At 40.4% G+C, this 21,167-nt stretch overlaps 1 protein-coding gene and 1 long non-coding RNA gene across 6 annotated transcripts in view; one reads left to right on the top strand and one right to left on the bottom strand.

Annotated features, from left to right (window-relative positions):
* The window catches only part of ROCK2 (Rho associated coiled-coil containing protein kinase 2), a 99,319-nt gene extending 95,413 nt beyond the window's left edge, over positions 1–3,906 (top strand). For all 5 annotated transcript variants that reach the window (XM_088136055.1, XM_088136043.1, XM_088136048.1 and 2 more), the window contains one exon: positions 788–3,906. In XM_088136055.1, the coding sequence (XP_087992181.1) occupies positions 788–791 (4 nt within the window). In that variant the 3' untranslated portion in view covers positions 792–3,906. The remainder of the gene's footprint in view (positions 1–787) is intronic.
* LOC148217009 (uncharacterized) lies at positions 2,811–19,371 on the bottom strand. The gene is made up of 2 exons (XR_015795275.1): positions 18,583–19,371; positions 2,811–18,140 (listed from the first exon to the last, which is right to left on the bottom strand). It is a non-coding gene; the product is annotated as an uncharacterized LOC148217009 (long non-coding RNA).
* Between the last annotated feature and the right edge of the window lie 1,796 nt (positions 19,372–21,167).

Raw genomic sequence — 21,167 nt, forward strand, 5'->3', positions numbered from 1 at the left:
ATGTAGGTAACAACATATTTCTTTTAAAGTGTGATTCAGAGTTTAGCTGGTTACCTGCATATTGCATATATAACTTGATTTTCCATGCATTGGTGTGCCTTCTTGTAATAAACTGTGGTTTAAGTTGCTTTGCAAATGATAATCATATTAGAATAGGAATGATGGAAATTTCTTGTCTCCCCCACCACAGATTATTTTAAATTAGACTGGATTACCTAATTTCCAAATCACCTTTGAGGGGAGTGCAAGCTTCCCTTTGAATCCGATGAAAGCTAAATTTTATTCTGACGGCTACTCACTCACCCACCCCACCATCACCCCAAACCTAAACAACTTGCTTCATTGTAACCTAGAGGTTCATTTGTGTGGACTTTCTGTGGGGCACCTTTGTGACCAGGGGTATCCATTGTTGAGAGTGGTAAATTTTGCCCTGTGCGCACCATTCTCAGATACAATAGTGTAATCCCGATCCTGGAACAACTTTTGTTATTCTCTTCCCTCTAATAACAAAGTGGGTTGTGAAAATCAGTTTGAAATGAGAGTGAGTGGTCTCCCACAAACAAGATGTTGTGTATCTGAAAGGAAAGAAGTGAATGGCTGCTTAAGATAAATACATATACAAAGAGGATAGAGAACTTTTTGCTTTGCTGATGTGAACCAGACTGGTTGAGAGATCCAGCATTTCCTCACTGCCCATTGCTTCTGGCTTGGTATTTCCTTTAGAGCCCACAGACTATGAAGTTGAATCTACTATGTTTAAACTGACTGAGGTCTTTTCTTTTCTCAGCTAACTGCCTTCTGTGAATGCAGTTGACTCTTCATGGTGATCTTCATCCCACTGAAATAAGACAGAAACATTGTACAGGTTGTCCTTGAGTTACGACTGCAACTGGCACCAGGATTGCCCTTGCAAAGTGATGCGGTCGTAAAACGCAACATTATGTGACCACATTGCTTAGCGATGGCAATCCAGGCAGTCCCAGCTGTGGCAATCCAGACAGTCCCAGTTGTCATCGTAACCCAAGACGCACAGGTTGTTAAGGGGGAAGCAGAGGGAGTCCCAGATATAGAGCGTGAAGGTGCCGCGGGGGGTGGGAGAGGCCCTGAGGGCCCTGGTGCAGGCAACACAGGAGTTGGGGGAGGGAGTGCTCAGTGCGGCGCAAGCTCAGAAAGGCGGGGGAATGAGGGTGCTGGGTGTGTGCTTGATGAGGAAACTCTCATACATGCACCCCCCCACACCCTCTTTCCTCCCATGCCTCTGTGGGATCGCAGGGAGGCCATGCACAGGCATGCACCCCTGTGCCCCTTTCCACGGCCTCCCTGTGATCACACATGCACACGCAGCACCGTCTTTCCGCAGCCTCCCTACAGATTGCAAACATGCATGCGCGCGCACACATACATGCAACCTATGCCCTCCTTCCCCAGCCTCCCTGCAATTGCACACACACCCCACACCCTCTTTCCCCAGCCTCTCTGTGATCGCATGCACTCCGCACCCTCATTCCCTGGCCTTTCTGAGCTTGCGTCACACCAAGCGCCCCCTCGCCTGACTCATGTGTGGTCTGCGCTGGGCCTCCCAAGGCCTTCCCCACTCCCCTGCACCCCCCCATGCTCCTTACCTGGGATTCCCTGTGCTTCCCGTTTAAGACCCCATGGAGAACCAGGACTGCCTAGATTGCCATCGCTAAGTAATGTGATCACATGATGTTGCACTTTAAGACCACATCGCTTAGCGACAGCAATCCTGGTCCCAATTGCAGTTGTAACTCAAGGACTACCTGTATTACGAAGATTCTTTTGAAGCTCCGTTCCACAACATCTCTCTTGGAAAGACTCACAACAGGGATTAAAAGCATGGAGAGTCATGAAGAATCTATCCTTATTCAGCTTTTTGTAGAGAAACGCTACCAGCAACTTTGCCAAAAGAAAGCAACGGGTGGGAGGGTCATACCACATTGATGAAGACTGCATCTAAAAAAGTGACCATTATACTGTGTGTTGTATGTATTTTGGTGTGTACATAAATACATTGTATTGTAATGCTGCAAAAGTGTTTTTTAATTTTTTCCATTTTATTTTTATAAAATGGTATTATTCATATTCCATTAATACAGTTGAAACTATGCACTTGTATAAAGCCATAATGTTGACATTTATATAATTCATACTTGTTTATTCAGCATGTCTGCACTCAGCAGTTAAATATAATGAAAAATCCCAGGTATGTACTCAGTTATTACCTAACAAGCAGTCTCAAGTCTTGTTTGATCAGTTGTGAATGCCTTAAATTAATTTTGTTCCCTTAACGTTTATGCTCATTCTTGATATTTAAGAGATAAAAGAATGCCGAGGTTTACCAGCTCTTAAAATGCAATTTTGCTTTCTTGAAGAATAATATAGTGCACTATGTTTACACGTAATAGTTTATACCAAAGTGTCAGTCTATCTGGATGTGTATCTAATAGGTTTGAAAGGGGAGGAGGGATCAGCTAAACATTGCTTCCAGAAGCAATGAACTGGTAGTATTAGAACTACTATATATGTAACTTTCATGCATAGGTATTTTGAAATCAGTCCTTCGTACAATCCTCAGTATTAGTCACTGATTTTGTATTCTCTTTACTAAGTGCTATTTTGCCTTTTTTTTTCTTTTTCTTTTTGGCATACTATCCTAGCTGTGTGTTTTATTTCTGGAAAAATACCTATACCTATTTTTACATTTTCATCGCACAATGTCAAAGGAATTTTACAATAACTGAAAAATACTGTACATGTATTTTAAACCTTTCAGTCCTATTCTCTAAGCACATAGCTTTAGGAACAGGAAAATAATTTCATTTGTGTGTGTTTGAGAACTTATGGAAGGAAAAGACCATGAGGCACTTAATCTATTTTTTTTATTTTGTACAGAATATAATTTGTAAACTCGTTCATGCCATGTCCATAATTTATCCCACAAATGCATGTTTTGTATACAACTACTGGATGCTAGAACGTTTAAACACAATGAAAGGAAAGAAAGAAAGAAAGAAAGAAAGAAAGAAAGAAAGAAAGAAAGAAAGAAAGAAAGAAAGAAAGAAAGAAAGAAAGAAAGAAAGAAAGAAAGAAAGAAAGAAAGAAAGAAAGAAAGAAAGAAAGAAAGAAAGAAAGAAAGAAAGAAAGAAAGATTGGAGCCTTCACTTTGGGTTTTTTTTTTAATGTATGCATAGATATGCACACGTGTTGTATGATAGTAGGCTAATGGGATGCAGAATTGATTATTTGAACGAAGGGACTGATACATTTCACTAGATTTTGTTTTTGTTTCAGTAACAGGAATTGGGTATTTAAAAGGAGAGGACCAGGACTTATTTGATATCCCCATTGGAATGGGTGTAGAATTCACCAAGCAGGACTCCTATGTATTTCTCACTGGCTTTTAGCAGGGCTCATGCACAGTCATACGCAGTTACGTCTGAGCTTATCAGAGGCTGAGATCGTCTCTCATTCTTGCCCCCCTTGTTAGGAGTTCGCTTCAGTAGATCACGCACAAGAGATTTCAATTGGCTTGGACCAATAACATGCCTGTTTCCACTAATACACTGTGATTGAAGATCGTATACCTATAAATTGGTCTAAAAGTGCATATCACCATTTGCACATTTAAATATACCATTATCTTGGTTAATTTTTACAACTTCATGACACAGGGAAAGAATATTGTTTTGTGTGCTTGCTCTGAACAGGAAGTGTACAACAAAATATTTTAAAAAATGCATATTTTGCATATAAAACTGTTTAAACATGTATACAATAAACCTTGTTTCAATTCACTGATGGCATACATATATTATAAATTGTTATTTGTGAGATGATCTGAATTGGAAGAAATATATATTTTTTAAATAAACTATTTGAGTAAGATATTGATGTTAGCAAGTTGATTTTTTTTAAAAAAAAGTATATGAATAACAGCACTGTACTTGAAACTGTCATTGTATAGATTCAGTTGGCTCTTACATAGTTATGTGGAAACCTATTAGAAAAAAGTAATTTTATTTAGTGCCTTTTAGGATTTTAAACACAGATCAGAACTTTGCTTTTAGAAAGAAGCCCAAGCATGATTTCCTCTTCATCCAAGAGGATGAGTTTCTTATCAAGATTTGTATGAAGGGGATTCTGCATGAGTTTTGCTGTCAGAAAAATGTCCCATTAGTTTCAAGATAAGAAAAATATATTTTGCTCATCACGTGCACACTTGTTGGAAACTAATTCAATGGGGTTTAGATCTTAATTCATATAATTCATATAACAATAATTATTATATATTAAACCTGTATGCCGCCCAACTCTCAAGGACTCTGGCAGCTCTCAAAAATCAAATGACCAAAAAATCCATAAAAAATAAAGATACGGGATTGGTCCTTGCTGTCTGCATAACATATCCATTGCTAGCATTTTGAAACTGAACATAGGTTGAACTCTCACATGCGCAATCATTTTTAAACCTTGCTTTGCCGTACCAAGCGTAACGCTGTAGTTCATACGTAGACCTGAGCCATGGAAACCACCCTGGGAAGGTTCACCACATCAGTTAATGTGAAACTGAATAATCTGTGATAAGGGATTAAGACTTCTCTCTTTAAAGCTTCACCCAGGACCAGTTCTCTTGTTTCACAAGACCACGTTTTAGTTCTGCCATTTGAAATTTAACAATCCGATCTAAGGTTCAGTGATCAGATTCAAGCACTAGGATATAATTTCTAAATTCAGTATGAGCCAGCGATCTACCTGAGATGGATGGGTGAAATTCTGCAGATGGAGATGATGTGTATTTTCAGATTTTTTGGTAAAGTAGCATCAACTGTACAGGTAGATCTCACGTACCAACTGCCTCATTCAGTGATCGTTCAGAGTTACAACAGTGCTGAAAAAATAACTCTATGATCAATGCCTGCATTTACAACCTTCACAGCATCCCTCAGCCATGTGATCACCATTACAGTTAGTACACATCCTGTGCCTGACTTGTTTTTCTTTTTTTTCCCCCTCAGAAAGTGAAGGAAGGGATTACAAGTCAGTAAGCAGGCACATCTGATCATATTTATCTACCATTTTTTCAAAAGTTTTCTGAAGTACATCTTGAGTAATTGCAGGTGGTTCTAACAAACCTCTTCTGCCTTCTCTGGCCATTTTTCTAGTAGTCATTTTTAATCAAAAAGCGAAGTCCCAAAGCAAAAAAGTCACAACCTCTCTCCTTCCCCTTATTATCTTATTTCAGCCACTTTCACTTCAGCCAGAGCAGACGTTTCCATAGTAACCAAACATCGCAGTCTAAATTTACCTTATCTTTTGTTATGCCAAATCCGCCAGTTATATGCAGTCTTTAAAGATAATTAGCAAACATTTCCATGTGGGTCTATTCCCTTTAACCGGTTTAGTGAAGAATTATATCAAAGCACTTTTGTCAAAAGCAAAAAATAGTAAAAATAAAAACAGAAAAATAAGAAATAGAGACTGTCCCCTTAGCCATTTAAAAAACTTTATTAGATCTTATCTTAATTAAGCTTTTTGCCAATAAGTCTTGAATCTTTAAATCAAAGTCTCTCATGTATTTTTGATAATCTCAAAAGGAGGTTTAACTCACCACAAGGAGTCTTGTCTTTGCTGCAAAAGGAAATCTCTCTTCATCTGTAATTAATTGCTTCTTAAAGTGGTTAAGAGATGGGGAAAACAAAGCTATAAATGTCCGTAACGGCTCCACTGCAGTTAGGAGCGTAGATAAAAGTCCAGGGTTCCCAGAAGCTCAACTCTTGATCTAGGTGCCACATTTTTTCCATTTCTGTAGTTTCATCAGAAGGAACTCCTGTCCTGAACACACGTGGTTAATCTTACAATCTCCCTTTGATCCAGGGAGATAAAAGCTGGCCAGAAACCACTTCCCAGCCGGCGTTCTCAGCTGTAGCGGCTCTCTGTGCTTTGGAGAGCCACAGAGCATCAGGTCGCCATTCCCCACCGGAAGCAACTTTCTGGGGGGAAAAATGGATGATTTTAAGAAATGAATGGATGAAAGATTTGTAAAATTAAGATGAAAGGAGGCATTGAAAAAATATCTGGAGATGTAAAACAAATTAATAATAGAATGGAGGGTACGTCTGAGGTCCAAGACAGAGAGTTGGAAAGAGAATTGGATAATTTACCTTTACTGGAATTGAGAAAGAGTTCTGCTTGAGATTTAGAGCTATTCCAGAAGTTCCAGATAAAAATATTAGAGGCTTATTAATGTTTTGGCAAATTTTTGGGATCTGGATGAGGAAGATATGGAAACAGGAATGGTAAGATTTATAGAATAAATTCCAGATTTGCTAGTTTGAGAAATGTTCCTAGAGATGTCTTGGTCCATTTTGTTAGAAAGAAGACAAGGGATCAAGTCTTGCAGCAGCATTTTAATATGAGATTAAAAATGGATAATACCGATATAATTGTTTTGAAAGAGATTCCCATCACAATTTTGCATAATAGAAAGGAGTTCCTTTTTGGATGAAAATTTAAAACAGAAAAAGATCCCGTTTCGATGGGACAAATTGGAAGGAGTGATTTTCACTTTCAAACAGCAAAGATTCAGACTTAATTCTGTTAAGAAGGTGAGAGATTTTTTAGAAAGATACAGAGAATTGGAGGAGATGAAAATCCCAGAAGGAACTTCACAGGCTCAACAGGTCCAATGGGAACTGGAAAAAGATGACACTGAATTAGGTGCTACAGGTTTGGACTTTTCTACATTTTTGAACTGACTATGGATTACAAATGTATAACATAGAATATAAATGAAGCAAATGCTCCTCAAAAAAGAAAAAAAATCATCATTTGGAAAAAATAAAGTAAGATATTTGCTTATAAGAGACTCATATCAGAAAAAAAGATCTTTGGGTGAAGAATTGATTTCAGCAGGTATCAAAAAGAGAAATGGAATTGTTTTGTATATTAATCCTCAGTTGAACGCACAACTTGTATTAACTGATGAACATGGTAGATTTGTTGGAGTAGAAGTTATACTATATGGAGTTAAAACAATGGTCCTAGGACTTTATGCCCCAAATGAAGATAACGTGACTTTTTACAAACAACTTATGGAGAGATTGATAGATTTTTCTTAGGAAAGCTGGTGTTTCATGGGAGATTGGAATGGAGTGGTTTCTCTCCAACTGGACAGGACTTCCAAGAAAATTACTCAGGGTAAATTGCCAATTTTTTAAAAAATTTGATGGACAATTTAGGGTTAGTTGATGTATGGAGACAGAAGAATGATAGTTCAAGAGAGTATACTTATTTTTCATAAAAACATAGACCATTTTCAAGAATAGATATGATTTGGATTTCAAGAGATTTGATTACTAAAATTTCTAAGACAGAGATTTTACCAAAGACTTTTTCAGACCATAATCCTGAGTCTGGTTTATAAAAAGATTCATTCTTTCAGATGGAGATTAAATGAAGCTTTGTTATAGAAAGATAAAATTGTCAAGGACTGTAAAAAGTTAAAATAATTTTTTGAAAATAATTTAAATAAAGGTACTGATTTGAGAATGGTTTGGGGTGCAAGTAAAGCCTTTATTAGAGGTCACCTGATGCAATATAATTCTGAACTTAAGAAGAGGCAAGGGAAAATACAAAATGCTTTGGATGAAATAAAAAGAATTAAGAAAATCCCTAGAGAATACAATTATCTTCCAACAAATTAAGATTCTACAGCAACAGTTATCTTTGTTAACAATAAGAGAAATGGAAATTAAATTATGCAAAGCAAAGAAATTTTGAATTTACGAATAAACCAGGGAAATGGTTGGCTTATAAATTGCAAAGAGAAAGAGAGAAGAAAATTATACTGAAACTACAGGAGGGAGATACCATACTAACAGATAATGTTACAAAAAACATTTTATCAATATTATTCTAATTTGTATAAAGGACATGATATTCCATTAGAGAAAATAGATGAATGTCTTGGAAAACAAAATTTACCAAAGATTACAGAAAGACAAAGACAAATTATGAATTGACCTATAATGATAAGGGAAGTTTCAGAAACAATCAAAAAGAGTAAACCAGGAAAAGTGTCCAGACCAGATGGACTATTGAGTCTGTTCTGTAAATGTTTTGAGGATGAACTTTTACAACCTTTACAAAACACAATAAATCCTATTTTACAGAGAGGAAAGATGCCAGAGACCTGGAAAGAGGCTAATATAACAATAACACCTAAAGAAGGACAAGATTTGATTTCAGTCAGAAATAATAGACAAATATCATTATTGAACAATGATTATAAGCTGTTTACATTTTAGTTGGAAGACTGAAAATAATTTTGCAACAATTTATTCATGAAAATCAATATGGGTTTTTACCTAAAAGGCAGTTGAAAGATAATGTTGGAACTGTGTGGGATATCCTGGAATATCTGGAACAAGATAATGAAAAACAAGCTGCATTGATTTTTCTTAGATGCAGAGAAGGCTTTTGATCATATGAACAGGACTTTTTGTTTAAGATTTTGGAAGATATGAATTTTGGAGAGAACTTTATAAAATAGGTGAAATTGATTTATACTTCATGGACTGCAAAAATGATTATTAATGGAGATTTAACCAAACCGTGTGTGATACAAAAAGGTACTAGACAAGGCTGCCCACTGTCTCCTCTTTTATTTTAGTTCTTGAAATATTAAATAGAGATCTACAAAAAATTTGTACAAGTTAAGAGCTTTTGTGGATGATTTGGTTTTGGTTTGGCAGACCCTTTAAAAGGAATTGAACTTTTGATGAGTAAACTAAAAGAATTTGGGTCACTAGCAGTTTTTAAGATTAATAAACAGGTCAAGATGTTAACAAAAAATATGAATCTACAAGATCAAATAAAACTGATGAATAAAATGAGTTTTAAGCTTGAGAAGAAGGTAAAATATTTGGGTATAATTATGACAAATATGAATTGTATGTTATTCCAAAATAAATATGTTAAGATGTGGAATGAAGTTAAAAAAGATATGTTAAGATGGGATAAACTACAATTGTCACTGCTGGGCAATGTTAAGTTTGTTTCAGACAATACCTGTTACGACAACTGACGTACCATTTCAACAATGGCAGAAGGATATATCTAAATTTGTGTGGCAAGGGGAAAAAAAACCCATGAGTTAAATACAAGGTACTACAAGATGCGAAGGAAAGAGGAGGATTGGGCTTACCAGATTTGAAACTATATTTTGCTGCCTGGTGTTTGGTTTGGATGAAAGCGTGAGTGTTGTTAAGAAATAGAAGGTTATTGGACTTGGAAGGTCACGATTTGAGATTCGGATGGAATGAATATCTATGGTACGATAAGGTAAATGTAGACCTCAAAACTCATTATGTTAGGCAGGCTAGTCTTAGAGTATGGAATAAATACAAATTTATACTCTGCCTGAAAACACCTTTGTGGCTTTCAGCACAAGAAGCATTTTATACATGAGAAATGATAAGTAAATATAAATGGTTAACTTATTGTGATGTACTAGAATTCTCTCAAGGAGATTGTAAAATGAAATCAAGAGAAGTTTTGATAACAGAAGAATATTCTTGTCAATGGTTCTCTTATGTGCGATTAACGGAAAAATGTAAAGTGGATAAAAGACTTTATGGTTTTGAAAAAAGACAGAATTGAAATAGAATGATGTACTAATGATGAACATGTTATGCTAAAATGTATAAATTAAATCAAATTATTAAATTTATTAAATTATATAAAATAAAATAAATATTGCTAAAATGTATAAGCTTTTGCTGAAATATGAGACAGAAGAACAAGTGAAAGAATGTATGATAACATGGGCTAAAAGTGTTGGCTATAATATACAAATGGGTCAATGGGAAAATATGTGGTTGAAAGGATTGAAACTGACATTATGTTCTAGCCTTAAAGAGAATTTTTATAAAATGATGCATCGTTGGTATTTGTCACCAGATAAATTGTCTAGAATGTATAAAGGGAAATCTTTGCTGGAAATGGGAATAACATGAAGGGACATTTTATCATGCTTGGTGGACTTGTAAAAAAGCTAAACAATTTTGGATACAAATACATATGTATTCAGAAGATTTTAAAGGTTAAAGTACAAATGAAGCCAGAGACTTTTCTTTTAGAACTAATGTACAGGCAACTAGGAAAAAAGTCACAGAACTTTGTTTTTATATACGATAACTGCAGCAAGACTATTATACAGGTAGCCCTCGCTTAGCTACCACAATAGGGACTGGAAAATTCATTGTTAAGCCGGGCAGTCATTAAGAAAGGCATCATGTGACCGCACCCAATTTTACATGTTTTGCAGCAGTCTTACAATTTTTGTAATTGCACTTATGTTTGCTGAAAAGGAAATTGGAAGCTTCTATTTCTTTTTATTCTTTTCTGCACTTTTTTCTTCTTCTTTTTGGTTCTTCTCTATTAGTTTCTTAGTTTTTATGTTGTCAAACTTTCAATAAAAGTTAATAAAAAAAAAAGTAGGCAAACAACAGGGAATACACATCCAAAGGAGCGTGATGGCATGAGTGCACCATGCAAACAGCTGGTGTATTCCCATTGTGCGCTCGCTCTCATGATCCCTTCCCTGAGTTTATGTGAGGAGGGGGAAGAAAACATGCAATTCTGTAGACAATCTCTTCTGGGCCTGACCCATTTTTATTCCACCCCCACCGCCAGACCAGAGAGAAAGGAAGGGATTACACCATGGAGAATACATCAGGGTGTTTGCATAGCGTGCTCACAGCTCACAGAACCACCGCATTCCTTTCAATGTGTATTCCCTACTCTCATGTAATCCCTTCCTCTCCAATGAAGGTAAATGCAAACAATTCCCTTCTTGCTAATTATCCCAGTGTCGGAAGCAGCATTCCAAAGGGTGGGGGAGTTGAGAAAAGGAAAGCAGTCACAGTCATGTGATTTCACCCTTAGCAACTGCCTTGCTTAATGACAGAGCTACCAGTCCCAATTGTGATTGCTAAACAAGGACTATCTGTATTACCTTAATCTGACCAAACTGATGGCAGATTTAATAGGACTTCAGTAAGTGTAGGATTTGTTGCTGTGGTTTTGGTCATAGTAATTTGGCGAAGTCTTGCCTGTTGGACCCTGGCTTCCTTTCCTTACAGGTGCAGTACCTCCCTAGTGCTGTACTGGGGAAAATGGCAACAGCAAAATAGGTAAGTGACAAAGGGGCTTTCTCCTAAATTTGAGAGGAATCAGTTCTACATTTGAACACAAAGCCACCTGATAATAATAGTCTGCCCTATAATTAGAACTGCACATCCTTAAACTGTGGACCTTCTCTTCATGCTCTGCTCAGTAGTATTCAGGCATCCTGTCCTGGCTCCTTCAAGTAATGAGCACATTCACAGAATCACATACATGTACCCATAAGCTGACAGCCAGTTTGACGTAGTGGTTTAGAAATGGGGAGATTGTGAGTTCTAGTCCCACCTTGGGCATGAAGCCAGCTGGGTGACCTTGGGCCAGTCCCTCTCTTTCAGCCCTAGGAAAGGACAGAGACAATGGCAAACCACTTCCGAAAAACCTGGCCAAGAAAACTGCAGGGACTAGTCCAGGTAGTTGCCAGGAGCCAACACTGACTCGAAGGCGCACATACACATACATAAATTACATTAATTTACATAGCGCCATGATTCAAAACATTTAACCTTTTAAGTCATCGCCGATGGAATGCACATAGATCCTTTTCCCTTTTAATCCTCACAAAAATCCTATGAGAAACCAGGCTAAACAAAATGCAGCTTGCCCCACCCCCATAGTAGCAAAAGCTGTTGCATCTCTAATTTTGACAAAAAGTCCTTCACCAAGACAAACTTAAGTGCTTAATTTCTCTGCTGAGAGTTTCCCACATGGGAAGAGGAGGTCACATACATATATCTTTTTATTCTCATGTGAGATGCACAATTATTCAAAAGAGCTAAAGAACCTTTGGAAAGATAATTATGCTACTGCGTTTAAAATTAAACAAAAACACTTTATTTGATCAATGAAGTTTAATTGTATAAAGTTGCATACCTAATTCCAGGGATAAATGCATACATTTTTAGGTTTACTAATATGTTTGGAAATGCCACCATTCTTTATTGCTGAAATAACTTTCAGAATTAAGTGATGATGAAACATGTATACTTCTTGAAGTCTGGGGCACTAAATCAACTACACAGAACTGCTGAAATATTGCTGATGTTCAACTTTAATGTATTTGTTTATATTTGGATCCAAAGCTATAATTTTGGCATTGTTACAGTTTTAAGAGTTACTCAAAATAATAGTGATACAAATCCTGTTCAGAAAATGTAGAGTATATACTGATTCACAAACCCAAACAGAGAATCAAGTTTAACACTTTTAAGGTGCAGGACCTGAAGTAAAAGAATAGTTTTTCTGTAGTTGAAACTGTTTTGAAATACCCTTAACTAAATAAAGTACACAGGCCTTTTTTTAAGATGAAGATTTAGAGAGCCACTTAGCATGAGGAGATTAGAGAAAGAGATACAGATTAAGGTTCCACAAAATGAAAGCCTACTGCAATTTGTAAAGTCTTGAGTATAACTGAATAGCTGGCGTAGAAATAACTAGTCTATTTAGGCTTCCTATTAAGCATCTGTCTCATAAGGAACCCCAAATCCTCACAGGATAATTTATCTTTATTGAATAAATTTCACCTTAATGAGAAAGCCACCGATTTGGGGGTAATAGAGATGCAACTGCATATGTGATGAGACTTGCCAGAAATGTAGTTCTGAAAAACTGGTAATTCAATCAATAGAAAAGTGCATGTACACACACACACACACACACACACACACACACAAAGAGGGATAGCTCTGAAATGAAATTCCACTCTTTCTGTAAGAGGAACGTTTCTGCCACAAAATAGATCCCCCCAATATGCTTTAGATATGATCAGGGGATGGGGGGGAAAGGAGGACAGCCAGGGGAAGTCTGTTATGCAATCTGCTGATACAAAATATACCTCTGAAACACTTCCTAAGTAACCTAGCGAGTTATTTTTACAAACAGCAAGTATAAATATCCCAATACATCTGAAGAGTTAGTTCTGAATTTTTAGGTATATGTACAGTATGTAAACACCACCTCCCACTTAATGGAACGTTGGTCGGTTTGTTGAAACAAGCTGACATTTTGGTACTGGTTCCGTTTTCATTTTAGTCCATGTCATTTAAAATAGGCAGGATCTCCATCTTAGTCAAACTTCTTAGCCTTCCGGTATTCCAATATAGTAGCTATGACCCAAATGTTAAGAGCCGTCATGACTACGAAACGGATCAGAACTGGAGAGGGGAGGGAAGGATACTTATTAGCAATTCCATACCTTAAAGTGAAACAAGCCAGATAAATCCATTTTAAACTTGGAAATAGATTCAATAGCTTTCAAACAAATAGCACAATGCCTAAGCTAGTAGAAGACAAACTCCTGAACCTTCCCCCTCCTCCAAAGCATCATGTGGTTCCTTCCCCCTACTCCCTCCAAATTGGTAGCTCCCAGGTGTCCTTTGGAAGAAGTGACATTCTGGGGTGTTTTACACAGTAAATTGAGTACCTTAAAGTCCCTTTTGCCTCTGAAGCTCCCCAAATGAAAGAAGTTTCAGCCCTACCTAATCTTGGGTTTCAGGAACAGCACAAAGGCAAAGTGTAGTCACAAACTTGAAACAAGTTCTTCAGTAAGGGGAGGTCTGTTCTTAGAAATAAGCTTCTGCATACAGAACCCTTTGAAAGAGTGGGAATGTGGATTTGACTCAGAGAAGGGAATAGCAATGTCGAACCAATACAGAAAAGATATTTGAGTCCTGGGAAAGTAGAAAGTGTGAGAAAGAAACTCAGAACAACTCCACCGAGAATGGGTTAGAGATAAGTGGAAGTAGAAATAATTTTTAACAGGCTTTCAAGATTCTGTTACAATGCCTTCGCCACACTAAAGTACATGCCAAGATTCCTAGTGATTCCCATTTTATGACCTGATCCACCTCAAAGGGCAGATAGGGGACCACGCAACTCTGAATTAGTTTGTAACTAGGAGCATAGGACATTGTGATAGATGCTTACCCCGCCACCCTTTGGCAGGCTCTAGATTATGACAGGAATTCCCGTGTCTTATGTAGATTCTTATGTCACCCACACAGAATCATTCATAATCACAGGATTCAAAGTCAACTCTCATAAAGCTATATCATCATCATCATCATCTCAGAACACACAGGTAAGTAAATCAATGCTGCCTTGATTAGGTTTTTACAAAATTAATTTTTCTTATTGCTGCTTTCAAAAAGAAGGGATTGTCAATAATAAACTTAAAGTCAGCCTTCTCAGAAAATACACAATTTTTGTCTGCAGGTAAAAATGCATAGTTAAGTCTGCACAGGCAAGGCCCATTTCCAGTTCTGATCACAGCTGCAAACAGAACCCATTCAGCACTCCTACTCCAGCATTCAAAGCTTCGGGGGATTAGACTCATATGAAGGGCAGGCAGATGCACAGACTGGGGTGGAGTCCTCCACCTCTTGAAGGAACCTCCCAGGTTTTACAGAACTCTGTGCAAATCCAGCTGGCTCCTCCACTGCTTTCCAATGAACGAAGGGCGACAGATGACTGAATGGTGAGGGGGAATGAGCACGTTCCCTCATGCCCCTCACTCCCCAAACATGGCCAAGGTTTGCAGTCAAGGATTCCTTGCCTCACACCTGACTTCCTTTTGATTCTGAAGGAGAAAGTGGCCCGTGAATGGGAAAGTTTCTGTCATTCCCCCTAGCCCTTTATTCTAATGAGAACTCTTCCCTATTTATGCTTCTTTTGTCTTCCACAGCCAGTAAGAACATATTAGCGAAATTGGCACCCAGCGGCAACGACTCAGCAAATTTGCCTACTTGTAGAAGCATCCTTCAAAGGAAGGCCAAGTCCGGAGACAGACACTACAAGCACTACAGGTTGATATAATTGGGACTGGAATTTCTGTCACTAAATGATGTGGTCATAAAGCACGCCGTCATGTGACCCTATTGCTTAGCGATAGTAATCCTGGCAGAACCCTGTTGTCATCGTTAAGTGAGGTTCACAGGTCGTTAAGCAAGGACCTTCTCGCAACTTCTTGCTGTCTTCCAACAACCAAATCAGTGGGGAAACCAGCAGGAAGTTGCAAGTCCCAGGCGGTTTGCAAGGAAGCCAGTAGGTAGGTAAGTGGCTGCTGCCAGGTGGAAGAGGGTGCACGAGGGGCTGGCACGGCATGGTGCAAGCGCATCAAGGGTTTGGAGTGGCTGCTGCTGGGTGATTTAGTGGTTGCTTTGCTTAACGACCAAGCTGCCGGTCCCAATTTTGGTCACTAAATGAGGACTACCTGCATTAAACTACAAGTTTTGCAGCAGATCATTTTAAAGAGTTATAGATATAAATTTCAGCAAACAGAAAAAAATCTAGTTCTATGTAGATATTCAGACAGCCAGTCATTGCAAGCTATGCTTAAGATATTGCCTATTGTGCTTTTAATGTTATTCTCTACTTTAAAACTTGGCAAGGAAAACCTACTTTATTTGACGGATTAAGGGTGCATGTGACCCATAGCCCCAGAATCTGAGCCATCCAATCTGCTGAATCTACCAAAACGCTTTCACTCACAATCAGTCATGGACAGCATGGCAACAAAAAAAGAGGAAAACCTCAACATTACAACAGTCAAATATTATTCCTATGTGAATAGAAAGCCATTTAAAGTTCATATACTCTTGTCTGCTTGTAAGCAGCAACAAATACAACGTTTACAAGGGAATGCTTGTTTAAAATTTCAACTCAGGAAATACTGAAAATAAAACATAAACAGGATCTTTTTTGTGGCATGAGTTCCTCAAGAGTTATCCTGCCCATTTTAATGCTAGTAAATACAGAATACCTCTGTTCAAGAAACTTTTCAAAGCCAAATTCTGGAATCTTCATCAGGACCCCATTCCATGTTAATTCTAGAAGAAGCTCTTCCTCAAACTTCACTCCCTGATCCACTCCAGAATTCCAGGAAGTTCAATTCCTAGAATTCCCAGCAAACATGCTGGAGGAGTAGAGTCCCGAGAGGAGGCTGTCCCATGTAATTTAAAGGAAGAAAAGCCATTTTGCTAATCTTGCTCCCAATAGTGCATACCAGAGGCATGCAGAACTTGGACCTGAAGTAGGAAAAAGTACCTCCCATCCTGTAAGGCACCCTTGCTGTACCCATTGGCAGCTACTTAAAGAAGCTGCACCTTCTGCTGAGTTTGCACAAGAGCCAACATGGGCTCAGGAAAATACCTGTTTGAGTTCAGAAGGTCAGGCGGACCTTACGGAGTCACCCCCACCTTAGAAAACTCAAATGTGCTTTCCTGAGTTGCAAAGTTCATATGTGAGACCAGAAGAGGTGGCTCTTTTAAAGAGCTGCCAGTGAGGACAAGACTGCTCACACTGGACCCAAAACACCTTTGTCCGCTTTGCATCTCAGTATGGGTATCTTCACCACATAACTTTCCTGCTTTCCTCAACCATGCACTGCATACGGGTGTTTGCAGCAGGCAAGCATAACCAGCAAGCCTTGGACAGCATCTGAAACTCCAACTGCGGCAGGTTCTAGCTCACATGTAGGGTTCCCTGCTGCAGATGTCAGTGCAAAAGACATGGATGGCAAGAGTAGGGCAGTCGTGGAACACTGAGGACAAGGCAAAGGTGTCCTTTGCAAATGAAAGGCAGTGGTTCAGCCTTCTCTAACCCAGCGCCCTCTGGATCTACAGAGAATTCCCAGAACTTCCAACCAGCAAGGCCAATAATAACGCTGGCTGAGAATTATGGAAGACACAATGCAAGGTATCTGGCGGGCATAGGCCGAGGGAGACTAAACTAATCTACCAACCACCTGGAGATGAAAAAGGAGGGCCCTGGCTGAGCTGGTAAAGCACATCCTCTGAGTGGAAGGAGGAGAACACAAAAAATGACTTGAGACTGAAACAGGCTTTCCTTGGTTAAATCAGTGTAAGGAGTCAACTTTCCCCAAACCAAGTGGCATACAAAAAGTTAAAAGCTTCTCTGACTCGCTGTGGCACAGCAGCACCCAGGAAACTTGGCTTTCTTTCGTTTTGGAGAAGTTTAAATGCCAGTCCCTCAGAGTCACTGACTCACAGGTTTGTAGCTACATTTTTATAAAACTGCAGGAAATAAAGGAAAAGTGCAAGAAGACAGAACAACATTTTATTGTTAGTGAAAGGAACCGGCTCTCTGGCCACACCTACCTGCCTGCCTAGAGAACCCACCCTGCTTTTTTATGGACAGGTATATGGCTCATTTACAGATGGTAACAAGGTATTCAGAAACTGCAGAACTGCCCCCACACTCAACAACTGCCCCAACAAAATGTCACTCTCACTTCCCCAGGGGAAGCTTAGCACACCTATCCATGAAGTGCAACAGCAGAGAAAGAGAGTAACTTTTACAGCCTGCTCTTAGAGTCCCCATGCTTTATTATTCTTATTGTGTGTTTCCGGGCATACAGCTTACGAATCGCAAGGGCCAGGTCAACAGTCGGAAAAGCAACCTTACTCAGCCCAGAGGAATGAAAAAGCGGTTGACACACCTGAAGAGCACCAGGCTGGGAAAAGCTGTAAAAGTCTAGTTCGAAAGAAAAGGCATGGCACTTGTTTCTAAGAACTTCAGTGTTCTTTAAGAGTTCTTAAAGTTGGAGTTCACAGTGCTTTGGCCTGGAACCTCAACCATCTCAGATAGGAAAAGGCTACTAAGGGAAATGCAGCCATGATGCAATCTTTTGTTTCATTTATCTTAAGAACAGCTCCAGAATTGAGCTCTGGCCCAACTTAGGCTCTGTATGTGCTTCCTTTCAGGGGTGCAACTGAGGACTGAACTAGGAGAAGAGTCTTCAAGTTCACCATCAGGCACGGTTGGGGGAGCCCCCCTCTTTTCCTTAAAATCCACCTGAAGGGCTATCTTGCCGGCTTCTCCTCCCTCCTGCCCCTTGGACGTCAAGAAAGACGGGAAAAAGGCCAGGCCAGCCTGGCTTCGCGTGGCGTCCGGGGAGAGCAGAACAGAAGCAGCGCCTGTGGGAAGATGAAAGGAAAGGGAAGCGGCCAGAGAGGGAAGGGAAAAGCGGCAGATGCGGCGCCGAGGGAGGCCTCGGGTCCCAGGCCCGCCGCCCGGGTCTCCTTTTCGAAAACGGCGGCAGGGCTAGCCACCCTCCTCCCCTGGGCAGAATCCGCGCCCGAAGGTGGCGCCATCTGGGGGGAGCGCTGCGCGCGGGCCGGGTTCCTCAGATGCCCGGCATCGCCACGCAGCAGAAACAGCAGCAGAAACAGCCGCAGCCTCCAAGCGGGCTCGCTGGGAAGAGAAGCAGCCCCGCGGAAGGGACTCCTCCGTGGCTGGCCAGGAACAAACGCCCGCCCGTCTTCCCCTTCCCAAAGACCGGGCGGGAGGAAGAGCGCGGAAGCTGCCGCTGCCGCTGCCGCTGCCGCTGCCGGAGAGCTTGGCGGAGAAGCGCCTTACCCGCCGAGCTCCAGCACTAAACTTTCCAGGCTGACCCCGCGGGCGGATCTGGCGGCCAGCAAGGCGGCTCCCTGGGGCAGCTTGAGTATGAAGCACGCCGCGATCGTGCTCCAGTTCGCCGCCTCCAGCAAGAACGAGCCCGGCTCCATCGCGCCCCGGTTCCTCCAGCAAGGCGGCGCCGGCTGCCTCGGCCCGCGGAAATCACAGCCCCGCCTAGTCGAGCTAACGAGGGCGGGGGGTTGGAAATGCCCGGTGGGAGGAGGAGGAGAAGCGAAAGTAGGCTTGTGTTTCGAGTTAACGAAGAAGTTCGGAGTGGGGGATTCAGGCGAACAGATTTATTTGCGGCCTCGGTTAATGAGGACTCTGCTTTAGAGAAATTATTCTTTTCTTCCTCCACTTCCCCCGCCCCCCTTCTTAGTTCTTATTTACTCAAGGCAGAGGCAGCTGTACTTTGCATATGCCCAGGGGCATTTTTTTACCCCTCACTGCACGTGCCAGGACGGGAACTCAAGGCAGGTTCTGGTCTGAGTTCCAACCCCAGGAAGCCTTGCGCTTTTTAAATTGGGGAGTAATAGTTAGATCTATTTTCTTCCAATTCCCTGGCATCATTAGCTTATCTTAAAAGTGCAGCCCTTGAGTGGTTTTGTTAAGAGAGCTACTTCAGTTCCGGAAACTACCAGCTGCGTGCAACGAGGCCCTCTTTTTCCTGTCTCCGGAGTGCTACTAGAACATGCTCAGGAATCACCTGCCATCCGGTGTCTTTGCAGTAAAACTTTTCACATGGCTTCTTAGGAAAACAGCGCACAACCGTGGTGTCTGCTGCATAAAGTGATTGACTTATTCCCTTTCCTGCCCCCAAAACTGATCACAGAACAAAATATAAATCATGCCAAAATTAAAGATTGGAAAAGGTATTTGGAATGCATCTACAGTGGGGCAAAAAAGTATTTAGTCAGCCACCAATTGTGCAAGTTCTCCCACTTAAAAAGATGAGAGAGGCCTGTAATTTTCATCATAGGTATACCTCAACTATGAGAGACAAAATGGGGGGAAAAATCCAGAAAATCACATTGTCTGATTTTTAAAGAATTTATTTGCAAATCCCCTTCATGGATCACTGCCTTGTCGTGGCGAAGGGGCTTGCGTAACTCAGTGAAGCCATGAGCTATACCGTGCAGGGCCACCCAAGACGGACAGGTCATGACAGAGAGTTCTGACAAAATGTGGTCCACTGGAGAAGGAAATGGCAACCCACTCCAGTATCCTTGCCAAGAAAACCCCATGGACAATGTTAAAAGGCTAAAAGATATGACGCCGGAAGATGAGCCCCTCAGGTCGGAAGGTGTCCAATATGCTACTGGGGAAGAGCGGAGGGCATTTCCAAGTAGCTCCAGAAAGAGTGAAGCGGCTGGGCCAAAGCCGAAAGGACGTTCAGCTGTGGATGTATCTGGAAGCGAAAAGAAGGTCCGATGCTGCAAAGAACAATATTGTATAGGTACCTGGAATGTAAGATCTATGAACCAAGGCAAGCTGGATGTGGTCAAGCATGAGATGACAAGACTGAACATCGACTTCTTGGGAATCAGCGAACTGAAATGGACGGGAATGGGTGAATTTAATTCGGGTGACCATTATATCTACTACTGTGGGCAAGAAACCCTTAGAAGAAATGGAGTTGCAATCATAGTCAATAAGAGAGTGGGAAAGGCAGTAATGGGGTACAACCTCAAAAACGACAGAATGATCTCAGTGCGTATCCAAGGCAAACCATTCAATATCACAGTCATCCAAGTCTATGCCCCAACCACTGATGCTGAAGAAGCTGAGGTTGACCGCTTCTATGAAGACCTACAACATCTTCTAGAACTAGCACCTAAAAAAGATGTCCTTTTCATCATAGGGGATTGGAATGCTAAAGTAGGAAGTCAAGGAGTAATCGGAATAACAGGCAAGTTTGGCCTTGGAGTACAAAATGAAGCAGGGCAAAGGCTAATAGAGTTCTGTCAAGAGAACAAGCTAGTCATAGCAAACACTCTTTTCCAACAACACAAGAGACGACTCTACACATGGACATCACCAGATGGTCAATACCGAAACCAGATTGATTACATACTTTGCAGCCAAAGATGGAGAAGCTCTATACAGACAGCAAAAACAAGACCAGGAGCTGACTGTGGCTCAGATCATGAGCTTCTTACTGCAAAATTTAGGCTTAAATTGAAGAATGTAGGGAAAACCACTAGACCACTCAGGTATGACTTAGATCATATTCCTTGTGAGTACACAGTGAAGGTGATGAATAGATTTAGAGGATTAGATTTGGTAGACAGAGTGCCTGAAGAACTATGGACGGAGGTCCGTAACATTGTACAGGAGGCAGCAACTAAAACCATCCCAAAGAAAAAGAAATGCAAGAAAGCAAAATGGCTGTCTGATGAGGCTTTACAAATAGCTGTCGAAAGAAGGAATGCGAAAAGCAAGGGTGAAAGGGAAAGATATAAGCAACTGAATGCAGATTTCCAGAGAATAGCAAGGAGAGATAAGAAAGCCTTCTTAAATGAACAATGCAAAGAAATTGAGGAAAA

This window comes from Python bivittatus, unplaced genomic scaffold (genome assembly GCF_059951505.1).
Source record: "Python bivittatus isolate LINGU-HERP-01145 unplaced genomic scaffold, Pbiv_v1 ctg000020_np1212, whole genome shotgun sequence".
Taxonomy (NCBI): Eukaryota; Metazoa; Chordata; class Lepidosauria; order Squamata; family Pythonidae; genus Python; species Python bivittatus.